Genomic DNA, 25044 nt, shown 5'->3' with positions numbered 1-25044 from the left:
CCAATGCCATCTTGTTGGCTGGGATGAGTGTGTGTGGGGTGTGAAGTGTGTATATCGGGCTGCAACTTGTCAGCCGCCCGAGTGTTAATCACAGATCCGGCAAATCCCATACCATTTCCCATTGGAATCGATTGTGTTCCACGAGGCGCCGGTGCAAGCCCCTCAATGGTCGCTGAATCTGTCTCGGTGTGGTGCCAGTTTTGCTGTCATGGAAGTCCACAAATCCTGCCCCTGCATCAACACTTAGTCTCAGGAATGGAGAATTCCCCCAAGGATTTTATTATTTTGGGTTTTTTAGCTGTTGGCCTCCTGAGGAAGGGATTCTTCAGGGAGTGGGCAACAAATACACTCCCAGCCCTCAATCCCCACCTTCCCGCCCCTACACAGAGTTATTGGCTGCTGACCAGAGGTCCATAGAAAAGCTACAGCAAAGAAAGAGGCCATTCAGCCTATCGTGTCTCTGCCAGCTGTAAAAATCACAAACTAGCCGTCCATTCTAATCCCGCTTTTCAGCACATAGCCAATAGCCTTTGTAGCCATCTGGGATGGCCACTTCCCGGTTACAAAATGGACACTTGCAAAGAATGCAGGGAAAATTGGACAATACCGAAAAAGCAAGCGGGTCGGAGAATCGCCGGGGGCTGGCGTGAATCCCGCCCCCACCGTGTCCCAAATTCTCTGCCACCAGAGATTCGGCGGGGACGGGAATCGCACCCCGCCGGTTGGCGGGAATCGCGCCGGTCGCCGGGCCCACCCCCGGCGATTCTCCGGCCCGCGATGGACCGAAGTCCCGCCGCTGTCAACCCTCTCCAGCCGGTGTGGATTAAACCTCCTTTTGAGTGGCGGGACAAGGCGGCGCGGGCAGGCTCCGGGGTGCTGGGGGGGGGGGGGGGGGGGGGGCGTGGGGCGATCTGGCCCCGGGGAATGCCCCCACGGTGGCCTGGCCCGCGATCGGGGCCCACCGATCCGGGGGCGGGCCTGTGCCGTGGTGACACTCTTTTTCTTCCGCCTTAGCCATGGTCTTCACCACGGCAGATGCGGAAGAGACCCCCTCCCCTACCCCCCTGCAGAAATGGTTATAAGTATGAGTTGGTGGTCATAGACATCTTCACAAAGTGGGTGGAAGCATTTCCATCGAGAACTAATACGGCCAAGACAATGGCTAAATTATTAACACACCACATCTTTACAAGATGGAGACTCTCCCGCAGTATAGAGTCCGATCAAGGCTCCCATTTCACTGGACATGTAATGAAAAACGTCCTCACGATTTTCGGCATTCGACAAAAGTTTCACATAGCATACCACCCCCAGTCAAGTGGTATTGTCGAGAGGATGAATAGGACATTAAAAGCCAACCTCAGGAAAATGTTTCAGAAGAATAACAGCACCTGGGATTCAGTTCTCCCATTTGCTTTAATGTTTATAAGGAACACGGTATCCACATCCACAGGATACACCCCCCACACTCTCATGGCCGGCCGCCCCATGAAAGGGACAGAGTATTTATTAGGACTGGATTTGGCCAGCTCCGCAGTTACAGCCCTCACGCATGAAAATGCGGTTCAACAATTGTTAGAGAACATAAAGGCGGCCCAAGGGCAGCACGGTAGCATTGTGGTTAGCACAATTGCTTCACAGCTCCAGGATGCCAGATTCGATTCCCGGCTTGGGTCACTGTCTGTGCGGAGTCTGCACGTTCTCCCCGTTAGCGCGTGGGTTTTCTCCGGGTGCTCCGGTTTCCTCCCACAGTCCAAAGATGTGGGGGTTAGGCGGATTGGCCATGATAAATTGTCCTTAGTGTCCAAAATTGCCTTTAGTGTTGGGAGGGGTTACTGGGTAATGGGGATAGGGTGGAGGTGTGGGCTTGGGTAGGGTGCTTTTTCCAAGAGCCGGTGCAGACTCGATGGGCCGAATGGCCTCCTTCTGCACTGTAAATTCTATGAAACTCTATGGAAGCACCGATTTCCCCACTGCAAAGAAGTTGATACGGGTGGATACCTTGTGCACCAGAAGCGAATGTAATTCGGTAGGAGCACTTAGTCTCCCAAACAGAGAATCCAGCTCTGAATGTTTATACACATTGTGGTTAGTTTCACAGCAGGGTATTTGAGATGCATTCAAGCATTAAGGGAAATAAAAATAAACAATCCAGATACCTGGCTGCCAGGAAGCTATTACCCTGTCAGTTACAGCCTACTAAAAGTTATTTATCTTTGAAAGTGAATAGAAGCCTCGCATCAAAGGATCAAAGCATCAAAGGGAGGGGTTACTGGGTAATGGGGATAGGGTGGCAGTGTTGACCTTGGGTAGGGCGCTTTTTCCAAGAGCCGGTGCAGACTCGATGGACCGAATGGCCTCCTTCTCCACTGTAAATTCTATGATAACTCGCAGCAGCTGTGAGACTTGGGACCAGGAAGAAACAGAGCAAGGCCTGTTTCGACAAAACAGTACACGCCACTGAGTTTGCAGTGGGGCAGCAAGTGATGCTTTCCCTATACAACCCCAGTTCTTTCCTTTCCCCTAAATTCTCCGGACCGTACTCCATTTCGGACAAAGTCAGCCCCTCGGTATACAAAATTACATATCCCAATGGTAAGTCTGCGTGGTTCCACATAAACCAACTCAAGGCTTACGGCTCGCAGCAAAACCACACACACCACATCCTGCTCGCAGCAGCAGACGAGCACGCCCCGCCCACAGATGAAATTTTCCTCCCCTCCCCCACCCAGTCCAGCCCACCCTCAGACATGACTTCAACTCCGCCCCCAGAGGCACGATTCCGCCTCTCCCTTCCCTCAACCAGCAGCGACAGCGACAGTGATAGCGATCACAGTGACGATAGCCACAGCACACCACGTTGTGACTATACCCCTGTACCAGGCCCCACTCCCGGCGAATCCGAGCATGATTCCACTGACCCTTTCGAGATTATATATATCAAAGCCCCTGACCCAGACCCACCGCCCGATGATTACGGATTGAAGCACAGTAGCTCCAACCTCGACACACGATTCTGGCACCGAGACAATTCGTTCAGGCTCATCCGGAATGATGAGATGGACCCCAATTCGCCCCAAGCAGCTTCAGCACGATTACTATAGTCAAGAGTTTGGCAGTCAGGAGAAGATGATGACATAGAGTCTGACTCCCACCAAACAAATCCCTTTGCTATTGAGCAGTGATGGAAAAAAGGATACACTGGAGAGATACGGTGTCCTTTCTGATGGAACCTGCACCATGTTTGTTGTATGTTTGTTCATGTTAAATGTTGTTTGTAAACTCAAAAGCTTTTCACGGTCCCACATCACCACTCCTTTAACGCCCCCTGGCGGTTAATGGAACAAGTTTGTCCCCAGACAACAGTTCAGAGGAACTAGTTTGTCAACAGAAATCAGTTCAGAGGAACTAGTTTGTCAACAGAAACCAGTGTAGAGGCACAAGTTTGTCAGCAGACAACAAGGCAGCCCCCACGACGTCCACATTCTTACCCGTTCTTGCCGGTTGCTCAGGCAGTGGAGAAACAGCATTGATCTCCGCCCTGCCTGAGGATGCCCCTCTGGTCAGCTATGCTCGGGTAGAGCATAAACGGCATTGATCACCGTCCTACCTGGGGATTCCACCCATTTCTTGCCCGCCATGGCCCATACGCACCCCATTTTGGCACTTTCAGTTCGAAATTCTTTTGTTTGGTTTTGGCAACCCTTTGGTTGCTTCCGTATGCTATTTACTTCCTAAAACACTCGGATGGTAGATCGCACAGGCTGCGAGACAGCCCGTTGTCAGTATTTTTCTCGGATGTCTTGTTCCAAATATTTGGGGTTTTTTTTAAATGAGGAAGTCGTAGGTGGTGACCAATTTTAAAGGTAAATTGGCAACAAAGGACAGACAGACAGACATACGAGATCTTAAACAAGATAATAACAGATATTATGCTTGTGTTCACAGAACTCCGGAACCTCAGGAACCCCAGAGGAAGACAAAGAAGAAGACAGAAAGACGAAAAGATGAAGACGACCTCCATCTTGTTCATCTGGATCTTAGCGAGATCCCTTCAGTTGCGTGCGGACGCTACCCCCCGACCCCTACCACACAAGCCGTGAATGATTCCCACCCCCTCAATACACAGACCCCAAGATAACTAGCCCCGCGACAGCTAACAATACCCCGACCTGGTGCGATAAGTTTATCACCTGGTACTCACTATCGTATGTACTAGAAGCCCTCTTAGAACTGACGATTCTTTGCAGTGTCTTGCAGACATTTAGAGTCAGGAAATGGCGAAAGAGAGCCTACTGCTCTCGCACCCCGGTATACAGGATTAGATTCCCCATTTTCGGATTCCACCAAATCCCCGAACCTCTTGACATGAATTAAAGTGCATCCGTTTTTCATAATGTATTCGGTTAAATAAAGAAATGTAAACCTCTGTGTCTGACTGCCAGGCGAGAGAAATTTGTGTGCTGCTATTTTGTACAGTTTAAGATGTTGTAGATTATTTTTGATAGTTTGAATGAGGATAGTTTATGAGGATAGTTAGAGGTTCCAGTTTTTTATTTTTTTGTAATGTATGCATCAATGTCATAGCGCCCCGCAGAGTTTAATAATAATGTATGTATTTAAAATGATTTAGGTAAAATTGTGTTTCATAGGCTAGGGCAGAGTCGAGCCTGATTATGGGTGCCCTCTTTGGTCAGAGGACAAATATGATGCAGTAATGTGATCCTTCACGCTTCGCGTAGTGGATCACAAGGAGGGATGGTGTCGCCATCTGGGATGGCCACGTCCTGGTTCCAAAATGGACACTTGCAAAGAATGCAGGGAAAATTGGACAATACCGAAAAAGCAAGCAGGTGCAAGGTATGTCTGTTGATTAGAGCTGTAGCTCTCAGACAGGACCGGTACTGCAGAACCATCTACATACTAATGAGCCATCCCCGGGAACAAAAGGCAACATTTAGGTAAACAATGCTAAGACAGACATCCCGGCGCCAGAGGAGACTAAAACAAAGCAGACCAACGGCCACCTAGGACACACCCAGCAACCAGGGAACCCACCCCTCTATTGGAGGAAAATCGATAAGGACAATTCGGTAACGGCCCAATTAATTGGGGCCAAGTTCAAGGCCCGCCAAAAAGCTCGAGAAGCCCTTTTCGGGTATAAGAAGGATCTCTCTCTTGGCCTTGGCTCTCAGCGAGGAGAGACCCGCCAAAGCTGCTCCAGACTAAGTAAGTTCCAAGTCAACGCACGCTACGAGATAGACGCTCCTAGTTGCTACCCTGTAAACAGCTCAACCCAACAGCCTCGGAACCAAGCAACGGCCATTGGTCCCCTGACTGAGTGGGCACCCGAAGCTAAGTATAGGCTTTTAGTAATAGTGATAGTTTAGGTTGTAGAGTTTTATGCATGAGTAGGTTTGACTGTGTGTAAATAAATGAGCATTGCTTTTGAACTTACTAACTGGTGTATCGAGTCATTGATCAGTATTCGGTTCTGAACCTTGTGGCGGTATCGAAAGATACCTGGCGACTCTTGAGCAAACGTAATTAAACAGAGCCAAATTAAGAGACAACAGCAAGTTAGCAACATCTTACAGGTTACAGCACTTATCTGGTGCAGATCCAGGTATCTAGTAATTGAGCTGAGGGTTTCTGTCTCCATCGCCAAACCAGGTAGTAAATTCTAGACACTCACCACCCTCTGGATGAGGAAGTATTTCCTCATGTCCCTTCTAATCGTTTTACCAATCACCTTAAATCTGTGTCCCCTGGTAATTGATGGGCGAGATCTACGACAAGCGGAGCTCTTCAATGTAGAAAACGAAGTGCGGAATCTGCCCACGTTCCTCAGTGAGGCCACCGATCTACCCGAACAGCCATTCGATTGCGTAGTGTTCTCGGTGCTATGAGTGCCGGGAAACACCCGGCTAATCGCGCTATGGAATTCTGTTCCCATTCAGGTAGATCACACCTGATATCCCCACTTGGAAAAGCATGTCTTTCCTTGCTACTCTATTGAGGCCCTTCATAATCTTATACACCTCAGTTAAGTCACCCCTCAGCAACCTCTGTTTTAAGGTAAACAACCTCAGCCTATCCTATGTTTCCTCATCACTGGAAATTTCAAGCTCTGGCAACATTCTTGTAAATCTCTCCTGCACTCTCGCCAGACTATTATAGCCTTCCTGTAATGAGGTGACCAGACTGTACACAAAATTCCAACTGTGGTCTAATCAGCATTGCATTTCTACTTCCATATTCTATACCTCATCCAATAAAGGAAAGCATTTTATATCCTTTCTTTATCACCTTATCCACCTGCCCTACCATCTTCAAGGACCTGTGGACATGTACTCCAAGGTTTCGTACTTCCTCTAACCACCCCCCTCAATAACATCCATTTATTGTGAATTTCCTAGCTTGGTTTACCCTCCTCAAAAGCATCATCTCACGCTTTTCCATATTGAATTCCATGTGCCACTTCTCTACCCATTCAATCAAACCATTGATGTAATTCTCGAGTTGAAGCTATCCTCCTCACTATCAACTACACTGACAATCTTTGTGTTGTAGCCATCTGTGATGGCCACTTACAACTAGGGACAGAGAAACTCGCAAAGCCTAGCGGGTAAAATGGACAAGGCGAGACTCAGGTAGGCTCAGAGCCTGAAATGTATATTTGCAAGCAAGAAGTCCAGACAGTATCGAAACTCTGACCAATTAGCATTTTGATGGGCCGATTAGCATTTGATGGCCCATATTCACCAGAACGAAGGACTGATACTTGAGCGACCGGTGCAGTTCCAGACATTTTGGCGCCACGCCCTGTTCAGGGGAAGCGTTAACAACGGGGTCAGTGACCGTTTGGGACACACCCAGCCATCCAGATCCCCGCCCACTTATTGGTTAGGAATCGAACAGAGTGATCAGTGATCACCCAATTAGTGGGCCCAAACTGAAGGACCGCCCAAAAGAGCACGAAAAACCCCAAGTATAAGAAGAAGGGTTCGCATATGTTCGTCCTCTCTTGGACATGGCGCCCCGGCCACGACCATCTCCAATTGCAGTAACACCAGAAGCAAGTCCAATTCAACGCTCGCTACCAGACGGATGAGCCTAACTGAGAAGCAGTTACTCCTTCAGACTCGACAGATCCAGAATCAAACAGCAGCCACTGTTTCTCTGACCTAAGCCGGGTGCCCGAAGTTAAGTACAGGTTGTCTTAGTCGATAGGTGTAGTTAACTAGTAGTGTTTATATTGCATGGCTAATTGGGGTAAATAAAGTACCTTTGACCTTGAACTAACAAACTGGTATTTGGCTCTTTGATCGATAGCGGTTGAACCTTGTGGTGGTATCATTCGATACCTGGCGACTCTGAGCATTAGAACATAGATATCAAAAGAAAGGAGGGCAAACTCACTGATTGCCATAATTGGAACAGAGCCACAGGAAAAGACAGAGGAAAAGAAACTCACAACAGTGTCATCTGCAAATTTCCCAAACATTCTTCCCACATTTAAGTCCAAATCATGAATATATACCACAAACAGCAAAGGACCAAACACTGAGCCCAGTAAAGTGCTGGAAACTGCTTTTCATTTGTAAAAACATCCATCAACCATTATCCTTTGTTGCCTGTGGCTGAGCCAATTTTGGATCCAACTCACCACATTCCCTGTATCCTGTGGGCTTTTACTTTCCTGGCCAATCTACCATGTGGGACCTAGTAGCCTTACTAAAATCCCCATAGACAACATCCACTACACTACTCTCATCAGTCCTCTCAGTATTTCCGCAAAAATATTTGATTAAATTAGTAAGGTTTGATCTTCCCCTAACAAAACTATGTTGATTATCCCTGAACAATCTGTGCCTTTCTAAGAAACAGTTTATCCAGTCTCTCAGAATTAATTCTAATAATTTGCACACCAACAAGACAGAATGACCAGCCTATGCTTGCTTTGCCGATCACTAATACCCCTTTTAAATAATGATCCAATGTCTACAGACCTCTAATTTTTATTTTATTAATTTTTGCGGGATGCGGGTTTCGCTGGCTAGGCCAGCATTTACTGCCTATCCTTAATTGCCCTGGAGAAGGTGGTGGTGAGCTGCCTTCTTGAACCGCTGCTGTCTATATGTTGTAGGTACACTCAGAGTGCTATTAGGGAGGGAGTTCCAGGAGTTTGACCAAGCGACAATGAAGGAACAGTAATATATTACCAAGTCAGGATGGTGAGTTATTTGGAAGGGGACTTCCAGGTGGTAGTGTTTCCATGTACCTGCTGCCCAGTCATTCTAGATTGCAGTGGATGTGGGTTTGGGAGGTGCTGCCTAAGAAGCCTTGATGAGTTCCTGCAGTGCATCTTGTAGATACTGTGCATTGGTGGTGAAGGGAGTGAATGTTTGTGGAAGAGGTGCCAATCAATCAGGCTGTTTTGTACTGAATGGTGTTGAGCTTCTTGAGTATTGTTGGAGTGGCACTCATCCAGGCAAGTGGGGAATATTGCACCACACTTATGACTTGTGCCTGGTGGGTGGTGGATAGACTTTGGGGAGTCAGGAGGTGAGTTACATAAGAACTAGGAGCAGGAGTAGGCCATCTGGCCCCTCGAGCCTGCTCCGCCATTCAATGAGATCATGGCTGATCTTTTGTGGACTCAGCTTCACATTCCGGCCCGAACACCATAACCCTTAACCCCTTTATTCTTCAAAAAACTATCTATCTTTATCTTAAAAACATTTAATGAAGGAGCCTCTACTGCTTCACTGGGCAAGGAATTCCATAGATTCACAACCCTTTGGGTGAAGATGTTCCTCCTAAACTCAGTCCTAAATCTACTTCCCCTTATTTTGAGGCTATGCCCTCTTGTTCTGCTTTCACCCGCTAGTGGAAACAACCTGCCTGCATCTATCCTATCTATTCCCTTCATAATTTTATATGTTTCTATGAGATCCCCCCTCATCCTTCTAAATTCCAACGAGTACAGACCCAGTCTACTCAACCTCTCCTCGTAATCCAACCCCTTCAGCTCTGGGATTAACCTAGTGAATCTCCTCTGCACACCCTCCAGTGCCAGTACGTCCTTTCTCAAGTAAGGAGACCAAAACTGAACACAATATTCCAGGTGTGGCCTCACTAACACCTTATACAATTGCAGCATAACCTCCCTAGTCTTAAACTCCATCCCTCTCGCAATGAAGGACAAAATTCCATTTGTCTTCTTAATCACCTGTTGCACCTGTAAACCAACTTTTTGCGACTCATGCACTAGCACACCCAGGTCTCTCTACACAGCAGCATGTTTTAATATTTTATCATTTAAATAATAATCCCTTTTGCTGTTATTCCTACCAAAATGGATATCGACCCCCAAACTGTAGTGGTGTTGTTGGGATCACATTAAACAAGGAATTAGACCCAGGCAATAAATGGACAAATCAAATTAGTAACAATACGGGGTGGCAGGGTGGCGCAGTGGTTAGCACGGCGCTGAGGTCCCAGGTTCGATCCCGGCTCTGGGTCACCGTCCGTTGTCATGTGAGAGTACCTTTCAGAAATGGGTGTTTATAAATGGGTGTGTATATAAATATCTGTAGTGAGAGTACATTTGCAAAATGGGTGTTTACTACTGCAGTGATGTCAGAGAGTGGGTGGAGCTGGGCTGTTTGTCAGCTTTTTACTTTCGTTTTAGACTGTTTGCTGCAGGGTGTGTTTTAGTTTCGTTTTCAGAGCTGGATAGGTGCAGTCACAGCCAGAAGGTGTATTAGAGTCTCTTTCTGTAATCTAAAGACTGTACATTGATCCTGGTGATTTAACATTTTTTAATTAATAACAGTAGTGACTTTAACCTCATGCCTCATGATTCCTAGCCTCTGACCTCCTCTTGTAGGCACAGTATTTATATGGCTAGTTCAGTTCAGTTTCTGGTCAATGGTAACCCCCAGGATATTGGTAGTGGGGGATTCAGTGATGGTAATGCTATTGAATCTCAAGAGGCGATGGGTTGATTCTCTCTTACTGGAGACGGTCATTGCCTGGCACATGTGTGGCATGAATGTTACTTGCCACTTGTCAGCCAAAGCCTGGATATTGTCCAGTCTTGCTGCATTTGCACGTGAACTGTTTCAGTGTCTGAGGAGTCACGAATGTACTGAACATTCTGCAATCATCAGCAAACATTCCCACATCTGACCTTATGATGGAAGGGAGGTCATTAATGAAGCAACTGAAGATGGTTGGGCCTAGGACACTACCCTGAGGATCTCCTGCAGTGACGTCCCGGTACTGAGATGACTGACCTCTAACAACCACAACCATTTTCCTTTGTGGTCGGTATGGCTCCAACCAATGGAGAGTTTTCCCCCTGACTCCCATTGACTCCAATTTTGCTTGGGTTCTTTGATACCATACCTGATCCAATGCTGCTTTGATGACAATGGCAGTCACCCTCACCTCACCTCTGGAGTTCAGCTCTTTTGTCCATGTTTGAACTAAGGCTGTAATGAGGTCAGGAGCTGAGTGATCCTGATGGAACCCAAACTGAGCATCAATGAGCAGGTAATTGCTAATAAGTGCCGCTTGCAGGCACTGTTGATGATCTCTTCCATCACTTTATTGATGACTGAGAGTAGACAGATAGGGTGGTAATTGGCTTATCAATTTGCCCTGTTTTTTGTGTACAGGACATACCTGTGCAATTTTCCATGTTGCTGGACGCCAGTGTTGTAGCTGTACTGGAACCGCGAGGGGCGCGGCAAGTTCTGGAGCACAAACCTTTGTTACTATTGTCGGAATATTGTCAGGGCCCACAGCCTTTGCAGCGTCCAGTGCATTCAGCCATTTCTTGATATCACGTGGGGTGAATCGAAACAGCTGAATACTGATATCTGTGATGCTGGGGACCTCTGAAGGGGATCGAGATGGATAATCCACTCAGCACTTCTGCCTGGAGATTATTGTGAATGCCTCAGCCTTGTCTTCTGCACAGATGTGCTGGGATTCTCCATCATTGAGGATGGGGATATTTGTGGAGACTCCTCCGCCAGTGAGTTGTTTAATTGTCCACCACCATTCACAACGAGAGGCAGCAAGACTGCAGAGCTTAGATGTGATCGGTTGGTTATGGGATCGCTTAGCTCTGTCACTTGCTGCTTATTTTGTTTAGCATGCAAGTAGTCCTGTGTTGTACCTTCACCAGATTGACACCTCATTGTTCGGTATGCCTGGTGCTGTTCACAAAGTGCTTGAATAATATGATGAAAGATCATCAGCGCAAAGCACCAACTCTGTTTCTCTCTCCACGTTCTCAGCATTTTCTGCTTTATTTCAGATTTCCAGCAGCCACAGCATCTTGCTACATCCCCCATCAGCTTAGGCATTGAATCATAGAATAGCTACAGTGTAGAAGGAGGCCATTCGGCCCATCGAGTCTGCACCAACCCTCTGAAAGGGCACCCGACCCAGGCCCACTCCCCCACCCTATCCCCGTAACTCTACCAGCTTGCACATCTTTTGTGACAGTATGGGGCAATTTAACATGGCTGCCTCAGGAAGGCAGACAGCATTATCAGAGACCACTCCCACCCAGACACTGCCTTCTTTCAGACCCTTCCATCAGGCAGAAGGTGCAGAAGTCTGAAGACCCGCACATCCAGACGCAGGAACAGCTTCTTCCCCACAGCTACAAGACTTCTCAACGACTCTCCCTTGGACTGATCTGTTCCCTGTAAGAACACTGGCCAGGATTCTCCGAGCCTCCGCGCCGAAATCAGGATCGGCGCGGGGGCAGAGAATGGGGTCTCAGATCCGCGTTCGGCCCCAACGCCGGGACGTGATTCTCCGGCGACCGGAGAATCGGCGGCAGTCGTGCACACGCGGTCACGCACGCGCGGTCGCACGGTGCCCGTTGGGGGCCGTTGAAAGAGGACCCCACGGCGATTCTCCACGGCCGACCGGCCGAGTTCCCGGCAAGTTCTGCCGGCGTGGTTCCCGTATGGTTTCACCCGGCGGGAACTCGGACTCGCCGCTGCGGTGGCCATCCTGGTGGGGGGGGGGGGGGGATCAGACTCCGGTGGGGCCTCCACGATGGTCAGGCCTGCAATCGGGGTCTACCGATCGGTGGACATATGCGATCCGGGGGGGGGGGGGGCGGGCAATCTTCTTCCCCGCCGCCCGTTGTGTGGCTCCGCCATGTTGCACGGCTGGTGCGAAAACGGCCGCCATGCACATGCGCGGACCCGTGGCCGGAAGTGCAGGGCCCTGTAACGGCAGCAGGAGCTGCGCAGCGGAGAATCACTCCGGACTTTTTGAAAAAGGTCTGGAGTGATTTGTGCCCGTTTTCAGGCGAGCGTGGGGGCAGAGCCCCATTTCCGGAGAATCCCGGACACTATTCACAATGTCCTATGCTCCTCGTGCTCATGTATTTGTTTTGTTTGGCCCCTTGTTCCGCACTGTAACCAATCACTATTTGTCAATGTACCATTTGTCAATGTTCTCTGTTGATTATTCATTTTGTCTACTATGTACATTCTGTGTACATTCCCTCAGCCGCAGAAAAATACTTTTCACTGCATTTCGGTGCATGTGACAATAAATCAAATCAAACCAATCCACATAACCTGCACAGCTTTGGACTGTGGGAGGAATCCGGAGCAGGCGGAGGAAACCCACGCAGAAATGGGGAGAATGTGCAAACTCCACAGATTGAATTGGATCCCTGGCGCTGTGAGGCAGCAGTGCTGACCACTGTGCCACCATGCCACCCTCGGCTCAAAAGATACAGAGATATCAGCATCAGTGAAGATACTGTCAAGACGAAGGCAAGTAAGACTCACGGAGGTCGATTTTGATAGCAAATGCAGCATTAAGAGCCATTCCAGTTTGAAGATAGGGTCAGTAACTTTATCACCTGATGATCTATGACTTCACAAATAGGCAGCTTTCACTACCTGCCTCATTCACAAATGAACTCTTCTCTGCCACCATAGGTTGGATTCTCCTTTTGGGAGACTAACTCCCCACATCGGCGTGAAAACGGTGGCATCTACAGCCACCGATTCCCTGCTCCAGGGAGGGCTAGCAGCCAGGCAGCGTAGAGATCTAGCTGCCGATATAGCCCGGAGCATTGCCTGCTTCAAGGTGGACGCAGCCCGCAGACCCGGCCTGCAAAAATATTCCCCCCCTTCGGCCGGCCCGCGCACCCTGGACCACGCCTCCCACAGTGCCCCCAGCCCCGAATAATGCCCCGTCTGTCCGCGGATCGGTCCTCCTCCGACAGTGGACTGAGTCTGCAGCCGTCACGCTGAGTTCCCAACGGGTGAGACCACATGTGCCCCACGCCGTCGGAAACTCGGCCAGTCGGGGATGGAGCATCGCGGGGCTGGCCTCAGGCAATGGCCTGAGGCCGTGGATACGACAGAAGGGATCACAGCATTCAATGAACAGCAGACCCAACAGTACAGCATCAAAATCTCATCATTAGCCCAACTGGCTCCCTTATAATATATTGTCACCACTTAAGAGATCTTCTACCAAACCCCATTGAGCACCATTGAGTGTCTCTCTCTGAAGGTTTGTTGATTTTGAGCTTGAGCATTGCCTCGGACATCCACTCAAGCGACAGCAAGTTAATTGTAGATCACTCCATGATGAGGGACATGATGATTTTCTCTGGTGAAAATTTGAGGCAACAACAATTTGGTGTTTTAACTTCTTTCTGTTCAATCCTGCTAACATAATTGAAGAATCTCAATTCTGCTTTGCGAGCCATCTGGTTCTAGCATGGGAGGACTTTATATTGTATTCGATTTCTGCAGCAATGCTCGTTCTATCTTTTCGTTGTTCATCCAGTTATCTTTTTCCACTTTTGTCCCCATGAAAATATATCATGTGCCACCACATGAATTCTGATCAACATGTTGCCCTGATTCAATTTCTCTTATCCTGCTTGCTCACCAGAAATCGAACAATCTCACTTTTGGAAATTTCATTTAATATCGCTTCAATAGCTTTTTTTCCTGAGGGAACGAGAGTTCCACATTTATAATACATTTTGCGTCAAGAAGTGTTTTCTGTTTTACTTTTTAAATGGCTTCGGCCTAATTTTAAGGTTATTCCGCCTTGTTCAAGATCGCACTATCAAGGGCAATGGTGTGTCCATACCTCCCACATCAAACCTTTCAATTCAATGATCTTTCTCACAGGCTGACAATTGGCACTGAGCACAGCAGATACAAAATGATGGCATAATGGCAAAAAGTAAGGTTAATGACACCAAAGTGCTTTAATCTTTCATCCATGATTGGCGCTGCTTCATCCAAGGTCTGCTGATTCTGGAAAAAGATTCTTGCAGCCCAGACCCCGGACCAACTTTCTATCCCCATCTATCTCACGTATGCCCAAAATCAGTTGAACAAGGAGTTAAAGATGGGCCCCTGGGTGCTTCTGCCTAGTTAAGACCAAGTGGCCTGAATTTATTGTCTTATCCATATCCTGGGCTCGATCCTATGCTGCCTTCCATCAGTAGCAGAGTCCCTTATGTGGCGGAGAATCCAGCATTGGGAGAGTTGCCCCCAAAGTCCATCAGAGGGCCACCCTCCCCAAAAACAATGCAAGACCTGTCCACTCCACCCCCACCAGATCCCCCTCCCCCCCACCATACCCCACCAGAGATCCCCTAATTCAGGAGCCGACCAGAGACCCCTATAGACCACTTAAATAAAGAGACCCCATACACACTCCCTAAATACAGAGAATACCACACAGACCCCTCCCACAGAGACCCCCCAGAAGAAAGACTCGCCCAGAAGAGAGGCCCCTGTCTGGAAGCTAGAGAGTAGTCCAGACAAACGCAGTGAAAACAAATCACTGCTTTAAAACTCACCTGGGTAATACACCTGCTGGCCCAAGCACAGGAAGAAGCACCTGTCAATTCCTGGAAAGAGAAAACCAGTCAGCTGGGTTTAAACCCATTCAGATCTTTGATCTGCAAGCCATTCATTCATTTCTCTTTGATACTGATTTTACTAGGCTGTGATGGACAGTTTCCACATGCACCAAGCTATCAACAATGTCCATCCGTCTCCCTTCATGGTTGAGTAACTTTGAAGTAGATAGCTGTGAAACTCCCCGCAATGTTTATAAACATCAAGCTTTGATTGACAACTCCTGGACCACATCAAACTGTTTTTTAAAAAAATCTTTTTGTATTCTCCTCCTTTTTCACATTTTCTCCCAAATTTACACCCAACAATAAACAATAATCAGTAACGAATGTAATGTCAATCCCCATATCAATAACAACGATACCATCCTCCCACCAAACCCCCAAACATTAGCCCGCATGTTGACATAAACAAATGACAAAGAGGAATCAGGAATCACCCATAGTCACCATTAACACATACAGTCCCCCTCCCCCCAATGTTCGATGTGATCCAATTCTCGAAAGTGCACAATGAATAACGCCCATAAATTGTAGAATCCCTCCATCCTTCCCCTCAGTTCAAATTTGACCTTTTCAAGTGTCAAGAATTCCAGCAGGTCCCCCCATCACGCCACGGAACAGGGTGATCAACGAGGCGAAGGCTACAACATCCGCCTCCGCGCCCGTTTCCAACCCCGGCTGGTCCGACACCCCGAATATGGCCTCCCGACAGCCCGGATCCAGTTTCACGTGCATCACTTTAGAGATTAGCCTAAAAACCTCCTTCCAGTAATCCTCCAGCTTTGGACAGGACCAAAACATATGAATGTGGTTTGCGGGCCCCCCCCCCTCAAACTGTCGGCTCATCCTCGCCCTTGTAAGGTGCGCTCTACACACCATCTTCAGCTGTATCAGCCCCAGCCTCGCACAAGAGGTGTAGGCGTTCACCCTCCGGAGCACCTCACACCAGAACCCCTCCTCCATACCCTCTCCCAACTCTTTCTCCCACTTTGCCTTGACCCCTTCTTGCGGCGCCTTCTCTTCCTCCAAAATAGCCCCGTAAACTGCCGATACTACCCCCTTCTCCAGTCCCCCTGTCGTCAGGACCTCCTCCAGTAATGCGGAAGCCGGGTCTACCGGGAAGCTCTATATCTCCTTTCTGGCAAAGCCTCGAACCTGCATGTATCTAAATGTGTTCCCCTGCTCCAGCCCATACTTCGCTCCCAGCTCCTTCAATCCCGCAAAACAACCCCCAAGAAACAAATCTTTTAGTGTCCTAATTCCTTTCTCCTCCCATCTCTGAAAATTTCCATCCCACTTCCTTGGCTCAAATCTATGGTTCCCCCAAATCGGCATTTCCCTTGACCCTGCCCCCAACCCGAAGTGCTGTCGAAACTGCCTCCAAATTCTCAACAAAGCTATTACTACCGGACTCCATCAGTATCTCCCCGGGGCCGTCGGGAGCGGCGCTATTGCTAGCGCCTTCAATCCCGACCCCCTACCCAAATTCTCCTCCATTCTGGCCCATTGGGAGTCAACCCCGCTGACCCAGCTCCGTACCTTCTCCACATTTGCCGCCCAGTAATAATACATCAGGTTCGGAAGACCCAACACATCAAACATAGTTAAGTGCTTTCTGTTAGTTTAATTGCTGACTACTTCAAAGTTACTCAACCATGAAGGGAGATAAATGGAACTATGCTAGATAATAAACACATTGGGGAGAAAATAATAATTTATGCTGATAGGGTTAGATGATCTTAACATTTTCATCATTATTTTCAAATCTCTCCATTGTTTTGCTGCTCGATCTCTGTAAACTCCTCCAGCCCCACCATCCACAAATTATCAGCACTCTTCCAATTCTCCACCCTTTAGCATCCCTAATTTTAATCACTTCAAAAGTGATAACCGTGCCTTTAGCTGCCTAGGACCTAGCTCTGGAATTCCTTCCCTAAACCACTCTGCCTCTCTACTTTTCTTTCCTCCTTTAAGATACTCATTAACACCTACCTCTTTGACCAAGCATCTGATCGCCAACCTCCTTAAGTGGTTTGGTGTTGCCTTTTGTATGACAACTTTCCAATGAAGTAGCTTGGGATATCTGACCATGTTAAAAGATGCTACATAAAAGCAAGTTTTTATGTGCTTTTGTTGAAGGGAGATGAGATGCAACAAGTGTGAAGCATAAACAGCAGCATACCTAGAATCATACCTAGTACAAAGGAAGATGGTTGTGGTTGGTAGAAGTCAGTCATCTCAGCTCCACTTCAGGAATTCCTCGGGGTAGTGCCCTGGGCCTAATAATCTCCAGCTGCTTCATCAATTTCCTTCCCTCCATCATAAGGTCAATACTCACTGGTGGTTGCACAATGTTCGGCACCATTCGCAACCGCTCAGATATTGAAGCAGTCCATGTCCAAATGCAGAAAGCCCAGGACAATATTCAGGCTTGGTCTGAAAAGTGGCAAGTAACATTCATGCCATACAAGTGCCAGGCACCAACAAGAGAGAATCTAACCATCGCCCCTTGACATTCAATGGAGTAACCATTACTGCATCGCCCACTATCGGTTTCCTGGGGGTTACCATTGGCCGGAAACTGAATTGGTCTACCTATATAAATACTGTGGTGACAAGATAAAGTCAGAGGTTAGGAATCCTTTGGTGAGTAACTCACCTCCTGTCTCCCCAAAGTCTGTCCACCATCTACAAGGCATAAGTCAGCAGTGTGATGGAATACTCTCCACTTGCCTGGATGAGTGCAGCTCCAACAACACTCAAGAAGCTCGACACAATCAAGGACAAAACAGCCCACTTGATTGGCACCCCATCCACAAATATTCACTCCCTCCACCACCAACAAACAGTGGCAGCAGTGATGTACTGCAGGACTTCGCCAAGGCTCTTTGGGCTGTACCTTCCAAACCCACAACCACTACCATTTGGATGATACCTGGGAACACCACCACCAGGAAGTTCCCTTCCAAGTCACTCACCATTCTGATTTGGAACCTATTGTCATTCCTTCACTTTTGCTGAACCTAAATCCTAGAACTTCCTCCTTAACTGCACCGTGGGTGTACCGACACCACATAGACTGCAGCGGTTCAAGAAGGCAGCTCATCACCACTGCCTCAAGAGCAATTGGAGATGGGTAATGAATTCTGGCCTGGCCCATGGTGCCCAGATCCCTCAGAGTACTAAAATAAAGCATGGATTAATTTGCCAATTGGCCCTGTGCTGCAAATTGCATGTAATACCCTCAACAAATCTTACAGCTCCGGAAAACGCCCAAATACAAACTTATTTCATACCTGAAGATTTTACCTGACAACTTACTCAGGAATTCATTTGGTTGTTTAATTACCCTTTCAGTTCAAACAGCATGCCAGCACAAATTAGTTATTGATTTGACAGTCACCCTATTTAATTTGAAAATATGAGCTCAATCATCACACAGCCTCGAAGTAACATCAGCAGAGTTACCAAATGGTCATTACCTTCAGCTCCTTTTTGCAGGAAGATCATTCACTCATCTTCTCTTTGCAAAAGCTACTCTTTCGGGTAGATTTTGAATATTGTCCCGACAGCACATGCCTGAATGTGGTGTGTGCATTGACTGCAATTTTCCATCCATTGAAAACAAAAGCCTACAAATTGGATTGCTCCAAAATCAAAATGTGAAGTGGGGGGGGGGGGGGGGGTCCAAGTACTTTAAGCTGAAAGCTTCATATGCAGCAGGTGATTGAGGGGGTGTCATGGGAGAACACAGCGGTCAACAGCTGCCAACAAATTCAATGTGGTGAGTAATAAGATTACAACTTACCTCTAAGGACCAGCGGATGACTGGCAGAAGCCTGAGAATGTTGACCGCAGCCTGCGCAGTGAATAAATGTATTTTGAGGGGTCGGCCTGATATATGCATTCGATCCACTATTTCCATATTCAAAGTGCTAGCACCTGGATCAGGTGCAGGCCCCAGATGCATGAAATGCCTTTTCCCGCTTTGGTGTGTCATAGATTCATAGAGCCTTACAGCACAATATCAGCCATCCCGTCTGCACTGGCTGGCAAGCAATTCCAACACAAAATGTGCATCTGCACACCCACCTTCCTGACCACCAAAATGATTACGCCTTGTAATTTGAATACAGAACTGTTGGCAGTAGAGACTGTTGTGTTATGTACTCTGGGATAACACAGGCTGTAACTCGATGCAGCTTTGACCAAAAGATACTCCAGACGTTGAAGTAAGTTCAATGTGATTTATTGAACCATTAGCACAGGTCTCTATGAGTTTGACTCTCCTGCTAATCTTGCTATAGTAACTCAGTCTAACTAACCAGTCTGCTCTAAGCCACGTGGTGGGTGTGATGCTTCTGATCTGCCCTTGTCCTACTCTCTAAGTGTCGCCTGTGGAAAGAGACAGAGCATGTGTGCTCTGTCCTTATATATGGGTTGTGTAATGCCCCCTTATGGTAGTGTCACCTCTGGGTGTCTTGACTGTCCATTGGTCGTGTCCTATTCTATGTGTTCATTAGCTGTATGTCTGCATGTCATGACTTCTCTGGTGCTCCCTCTAGTGTTTTCTTAGTTGTAGTGTATTTACATTAACCCCTTGTCTATTTACAGTGATGCATATCACCACAGAGTCCTCCAAGAAACTACCTGATTCTATCATGTTGTCTCTCAGTAAATGCCTGGCACAGCGGTTTGCAAATACGAGAATGCACAAAATGTGCCCAGTCGCAATGAATTAGAAAACCAAACATGCGGTAAGGTCTGTTTGCCCAGTTTTCAATTGCCCTTGTTCTCTACTGGTGCAACTGACAGAGCTGAATACAGATCAGTCCTTACAGAGGCTGCATGGAGTCATTAACTGAATGCATTTTCAGAAAATATGAATAAGATAAGGCAGTTCAGTCTATATCAATGGTAAGGCAAGTTGCCTTGGGGCTGACAGGATCAGCACAAATCAGGAGAGGTAATAATGAGTATTTTCTCCAATATTAAATAGAAAAGCTAGATTCCAGGGTGTTTAAAGGTTTTAAAATCTAGCTGTTGGTCAACTTGCAGAAATGTAGAGACTTGAGACTATTATTGAAAATCACTGCCATGTTGTCTATGATTTGCCATTCATTTGGCATTCCTGGGATCCAAAGTTTGCTGGTGCCAGGTTACCTCACTGTTGGATTGGACTTGATGATCAGCCATGATTATAATGAATGGCGGAGCAGGCTCGAAGGGCCGAATGGCCTCCTCCTGCTTATATTTTCTATGTTTCTATGACTCAGAATATTTAAGCCCGAGTCCCATATTAAAGAAATAGTTGGACTCAATTTTTTTGTATTCATTTCAGTAGCATGAAATTACGATGAAGCTGGGCCTCTCTAATCCACAAACCAGCAATTTCATTCTTCAGCTGCAGCCTGCTCCAGTGATCCAGATCCTGGTTTTACTACAGACACTTTCGGTCCTGACATTAAACTGTTGTCAAGTCTACCAGCGAAATAGATTGTCCCCAATCGTACAGCCCTGAATCAGCTGGGTGATCACAGCTGTAAATTTTACTGCCTGCAATCTTTTTCATTGCTGAGTAAATGCTAATGAGGGAACGTGTGTGCGAGAAATAAATTACTGAACAACTAGACCCTGTCCTTACCCTCCAGCTGAAAATGGTACTGTATTTTTTCCAGAAACTACTTTAAGATGAAAGGGAGTTCAAAGATATTTGAAACTTGCCTTGCTGGTTTGACAAATGTCCGGAGGGGATTTCACAGTCAGATGAAATGAAATTTGTTTATTGTCACAAGTAGGCTTCAATGAAGTTACTGTGAAAAGCCCCTAGTCACCACATTCCAGCGCCTGTTCGGGAAGGCTGGTACGGGAATTGAACCATGCTACTGGCCTGCCTTGGTCTGCTTTAGAAGCCAGCGATTTAGCCCAGTGTGCTAAACATTAATGGCAAATTATTGAAGTTGCCAGATTTCCCCCAACATCTAAACTGACGATGTGGTTGGGATGTGTAGCGACTTGTCCTTTGATTCTGTAGCCAGTATTGTAGATTTCCCACAAATCAGATCAGGTCAACAGCTTCTGACTGGTTGGACATTACTGCCATTTGTCGATTAACGAATGAACATCAAGGACAGACAAAATATGATCGTACTTTCTTATTTTGACAATTGATTTTTGCTCAGTATGAGACTCTGCAGTGAACAGTGGGTCACAGACACAGCAAGCTGCGATACTTCTTTACCCAGGTGACGTTATGTCCGCTGACGTTTACATTCAGCAAGCGACGGGCCTCGTGGTAGGAGGTGCCCTCTGTCATGTGAGAGTACCTTTAAGAAATGGGTGTTTATAAATGGGTGTGTATATTAATGTCTGTTGTGAGAGTACCTTTAAGAAATGGGTGTTTATAAATGGGTGTGTATATTAATATCTGTCGTGAGAGTACCTTTAAGAAATGGGTGTTTATTACTGCAGTGATGTCAGAGAGTGGGTGGAGCTGGGCTGTCTGCCAGCTTTTTACTTTCGTTTTAGGCTGTTTGCTGCAGGGTGTGTTTTAGTTTTGTTTTCAGTGTTGGAGCTGAATCCAGACCAAGCAGGTGTACTGCTGTTCTCTCTGCCATCAAAAGAATATCTCTTGATCATTTGATGAATTCAGAATTATAAATGTTCTCAGTCGTGAATGTAAACCTAATGTGCTTCTGTTAAAAGGTGATTCTTAAGTCTTCTGGATGCTAAACGGACAGCTTACGGATTACTTAGTGTTGTATTCTTTGGGGGTTGTATTTGAATTAATGGTTGCTAAGATGATCACTGTTTGTTTTAAAAAGGTTAACTTGAATTCATTGAAGAAACATTGTTTTGCTTTAAAAGTTACTTTTCCATTTCTGCTGTACCACACCTGTAGAGTGGGCCGTGTGCTCCCCATACCACAATCTAGTAAAAGTTGTGGGTCAGGTGAACTCCATGATACACTTTGGGGTTCTCTAAACCCTGGCCCATAACACCACTTAGATGTTTTTTCCCACCTCTATTCTGCAAACTTGGGGATTCTTTTAAGCAGCATTTATATTTCCTTTGCATCCATCAGATCGCTTCCCAGTTGTCACTGCACCATAAAGAATCTTCTTCAGGATTTGTTCATCAGCCATTCACACCACATGACCTGACCAGTGTAGCCTTGTCTTCATCATAATAATAATCTTTATTAGTGTCACAAGTAGGCTTACATTAACACTGCAATGAAGTTACTGTGAAAATCCCCGAGTCACCACACTACAGTGCCTGTTTGGGTACACTGAGGGTGAATTCAGAATGTCCAAATCACCTAATAGCACGTCTTTCAGGACATGTGGGAGGAAACTGGAGCATCTGGAGGAAACCCACGCAGACACAGACTCCGCACAGACCCAAGCCGGGACCCAAGCCGGGAATTGAACCTGGGACCCTGGCGCTGCGAAGCAATGGTGCTAACTACTGTGCTACCTTGAAATTGCTCATTTGTGGATCAGAGCATTGTACTCGGCATGTCAGCATTTTTTACATATTTAACTGTGCAAGTTGCAAGGTGTAACTCACCTCCTGACTCCATAGCCTGTCCACAATTAGCACAGGACTAAAGAGCTGGCTTTTAAAGCAGACCAAGGCAGGCCAGCAGCACGGTTCAATTCCCGTACCAGTCTCCCCGAACAGGTGCCGGAATGTGGCGACGAGGGGCTTTTCACAGTAACTTCATTTGAAGCCTTCTTGTGACAATAAGTGATTTTCATTTCATTTCATTTCAATCCACAAGGCACAAGTCTAGAGTGTAATGGAATACTCTCCACTTGCCTAGATGAGTGCAGTTCCAACAACATTCAAGAAGCTCAACACCATGCAAAACAAAGCTGGCCGCTTGATTGCTCCACCTTCCATAAACATTCAAACCCTCCACCGCCGCCGAACAGTGGCAGCCGTGTGTACCATCGACAAGATGCACTGCAGTACTCACCAATGTTCTTTAGGCTGCACCTTCCAAGCTACGACTGCTACCATGTAGAAGGACAAGTGCGGCAGAATCTGCAGTTTTCCCTCCAGGTCACTCACCATCCTGACTTGGAAATACATTGCTGTTCTTTCTTTGGGCGGGATTCTCCGCGAACCGGCAGGCGGGCCACTCCGGCGCCGAGGAGTGGCGTGAACCACTCTAGCGTCGGGCTGCCCCGAAGGTGCGGAATCCTCCACGCCTCCAGGGGCTAGGCCAGCGTCGGAGTGTTTGGCGCCACGCCAGCCGGTGCGGACGGGTTTGGCGCCACGCCAACCGGTGCCGAATGGCCTCCGCCGGCCGGCGCGAGTTGGCACATGCGCGGGAGCGCCAGCGTGTGCTGGCGTCATCCCAGTGCATGAGCAGGGGGTTCTACTCCGCACAGGCCACGGCGGAGGTTGACAGCGGCCGGTGCGGAGGGAAAGAGTACCCCCACGGCACAGGCCCGCCCGCAGATCAGTGGGCCCCAATCGCAGGCCAGGCCACCATGGGGGCACCCCCGGGCCCAGATCCCCCCGTGCTCCCCCAAGGACTCTGCAGGCCGCCCGTGGAGCCAGTTCTGCCGGCGGGACCCACCGCAAACAGGCAGCCACTCAGCCCATCACGGGCCGGAGAATTGCCAGGGGGGGCCGCTGCCAGCAGCCGCCGACCGGCGCGCCGTGATTCCCCCCTCCCGCCAAAACCCCGGCACCGGAGAATTCGGCAGCCGGCGGGGGCGGGATTCACACCGACCCCCGGCGATTCTCCGACCCAGCGGGGGGTCGGAGAACCCCGCCCTTTGTCTCTGGGTGAAAATCCTGGAATTCCCTCCCTGACAGCACAGTGTGTGTACCTACACCTGAAGGACTGCAGCGGTTCAAGAAGGCAGCTCACCACCACCTTCTGAAGGGCAATTGGGATGGGCAATAAATGCTGGTCTAGCCAGTGACGCCCACATCACGTAAATGAATAGAAAATCATTTGCATCACCTCACTATAGTGCAAATGGTCATACCTAAATATATAACCATTAACAATCTATTGAATTTGACCTTTTTATAACCCAATGTGCTCTATCTTGTTTTGACTTATTTAAATTAAAGTTACAGGGCCAAAGAAGATTTCTGGATTGATTGATGAATCAATTATTAATAATAAAAAGATTAGCTTAAAAATCTGATCATACCCAAAATAGAGGTCGAGGAGCAGGCCCTGCACTGGACACAGGCACTTGCGTTGAATCAGGCATTGTGCGATATTCATGATGGCTACCGATTTTTGATACTGCATGCATGCAGCCGGCACTACCCACACTTCCTATTGACTAAACGGGGGTACACACAGAATACTCAAATCCGTTTCGTTATTTGCCCAACAAAGCAAAAAGCAAAAAGATTCTGTGTTAAATATTAAAACAGTAACAAACACCATCTCACATTCCAGGAGATATTTGCAATCTGCTTGGAGTGCATTAGTTTCGGGTGACATTTGATCCCTTCATTGGAGCAGTTTTTATTTATACCTCCTTCAGCATCTCGGTAGCAAAGTGAATTGTCAATTTCTCAACATTGTTTATACTGTCAGTTTCCAGAACGGTTCAGTCCTGGTAGTTTCCTGAGCTCATTTTTATGGCAGTTTCTGGAATTGTTTACCCTGGCGGTTTATTGAGCTGATTGTTCTGTCAGTTTCCAGAACTCTTTATACTTTTCAGTTTCTTGACATGTTTATTCCGTAGGTTTCGCAAACTGTATTCTGAGGCAAATAGACTCATTAGATCTATTTCAATAATTTGTCCTCTGTCCTAAGTAGGATATCTGCCTCACTCAACTCCTATCTTCTTTCACACATCTGGGGCTGTGTAGCAATGCTAAGGAATTCAATTCTACTTTCGTGGAGCAGTTAGGAATTTAAGTGACGTAAATTCTCATGTTACCAAAATAATTTTGGAACTTTCCTGTGAATGAGGAATCCTCACATTTCTGGAACATGTTTGATTTCCTTCAAGCCGTGTTTATTCTGGCAGTCAGTTCCTCGAGCTGATTATTCCGTTAATTTTTGCAACTGTTTATTCTGTCGGGTTTCTCAAACTGTTAATTCT

At 47.3% G+C, this 25044-nt stretch overlaps 1 protein-coding gene across 4 annotated transcripts in view; it reads right to left on the bottom strand.

Moving 5' to 3' along the window:
• caln1 (calneuron 1) overlaps nt 1-25044 on the bottom strand; it is a 600077-nt gene that overhangs the window by 521836 nt on the left and 53197 nt on the right. For 3 of the 4 annotated variants that reach the window (XM_072469448.1, XM_072469450.1, XM_072469446.1), the window contains exon 3: nt 14888-14938. The exons of the other annotated variant lie outside the window; for it this stretch is intronic. In XM_072469448.1, coding sequence (XP_072325549.1) covers nt 14888-14938 — 51 coding nt within the window. The remainder of the gene's footprint in view (nt 1-14887; nt 14939-25044) is intronic. 4 annotated transcript variants of the gene reach the window in all.

This window comes from Scyliorhinus torazame, chromosome 12 (genome assembly GCF_047496885.1).
Source record: "Scyliorhinus torazame isolate Kashiwa2021f chromosome 12, sScyTor2.1, whole genome shotgun sequence".
Classification (NCBI taxonomy): domain Eukaryota; kingdom Metazoa; phylum Chordata; class Chondrichthyes; order Carcharhiniformes; family Scyliorhinidae; genus Scyliorhinus; species Scyliorhinus torazame.
Note: the sequence above shows the minus strand (reverse complement) of the source record. Positions and strands in the feature narration are given on the sequence as shown.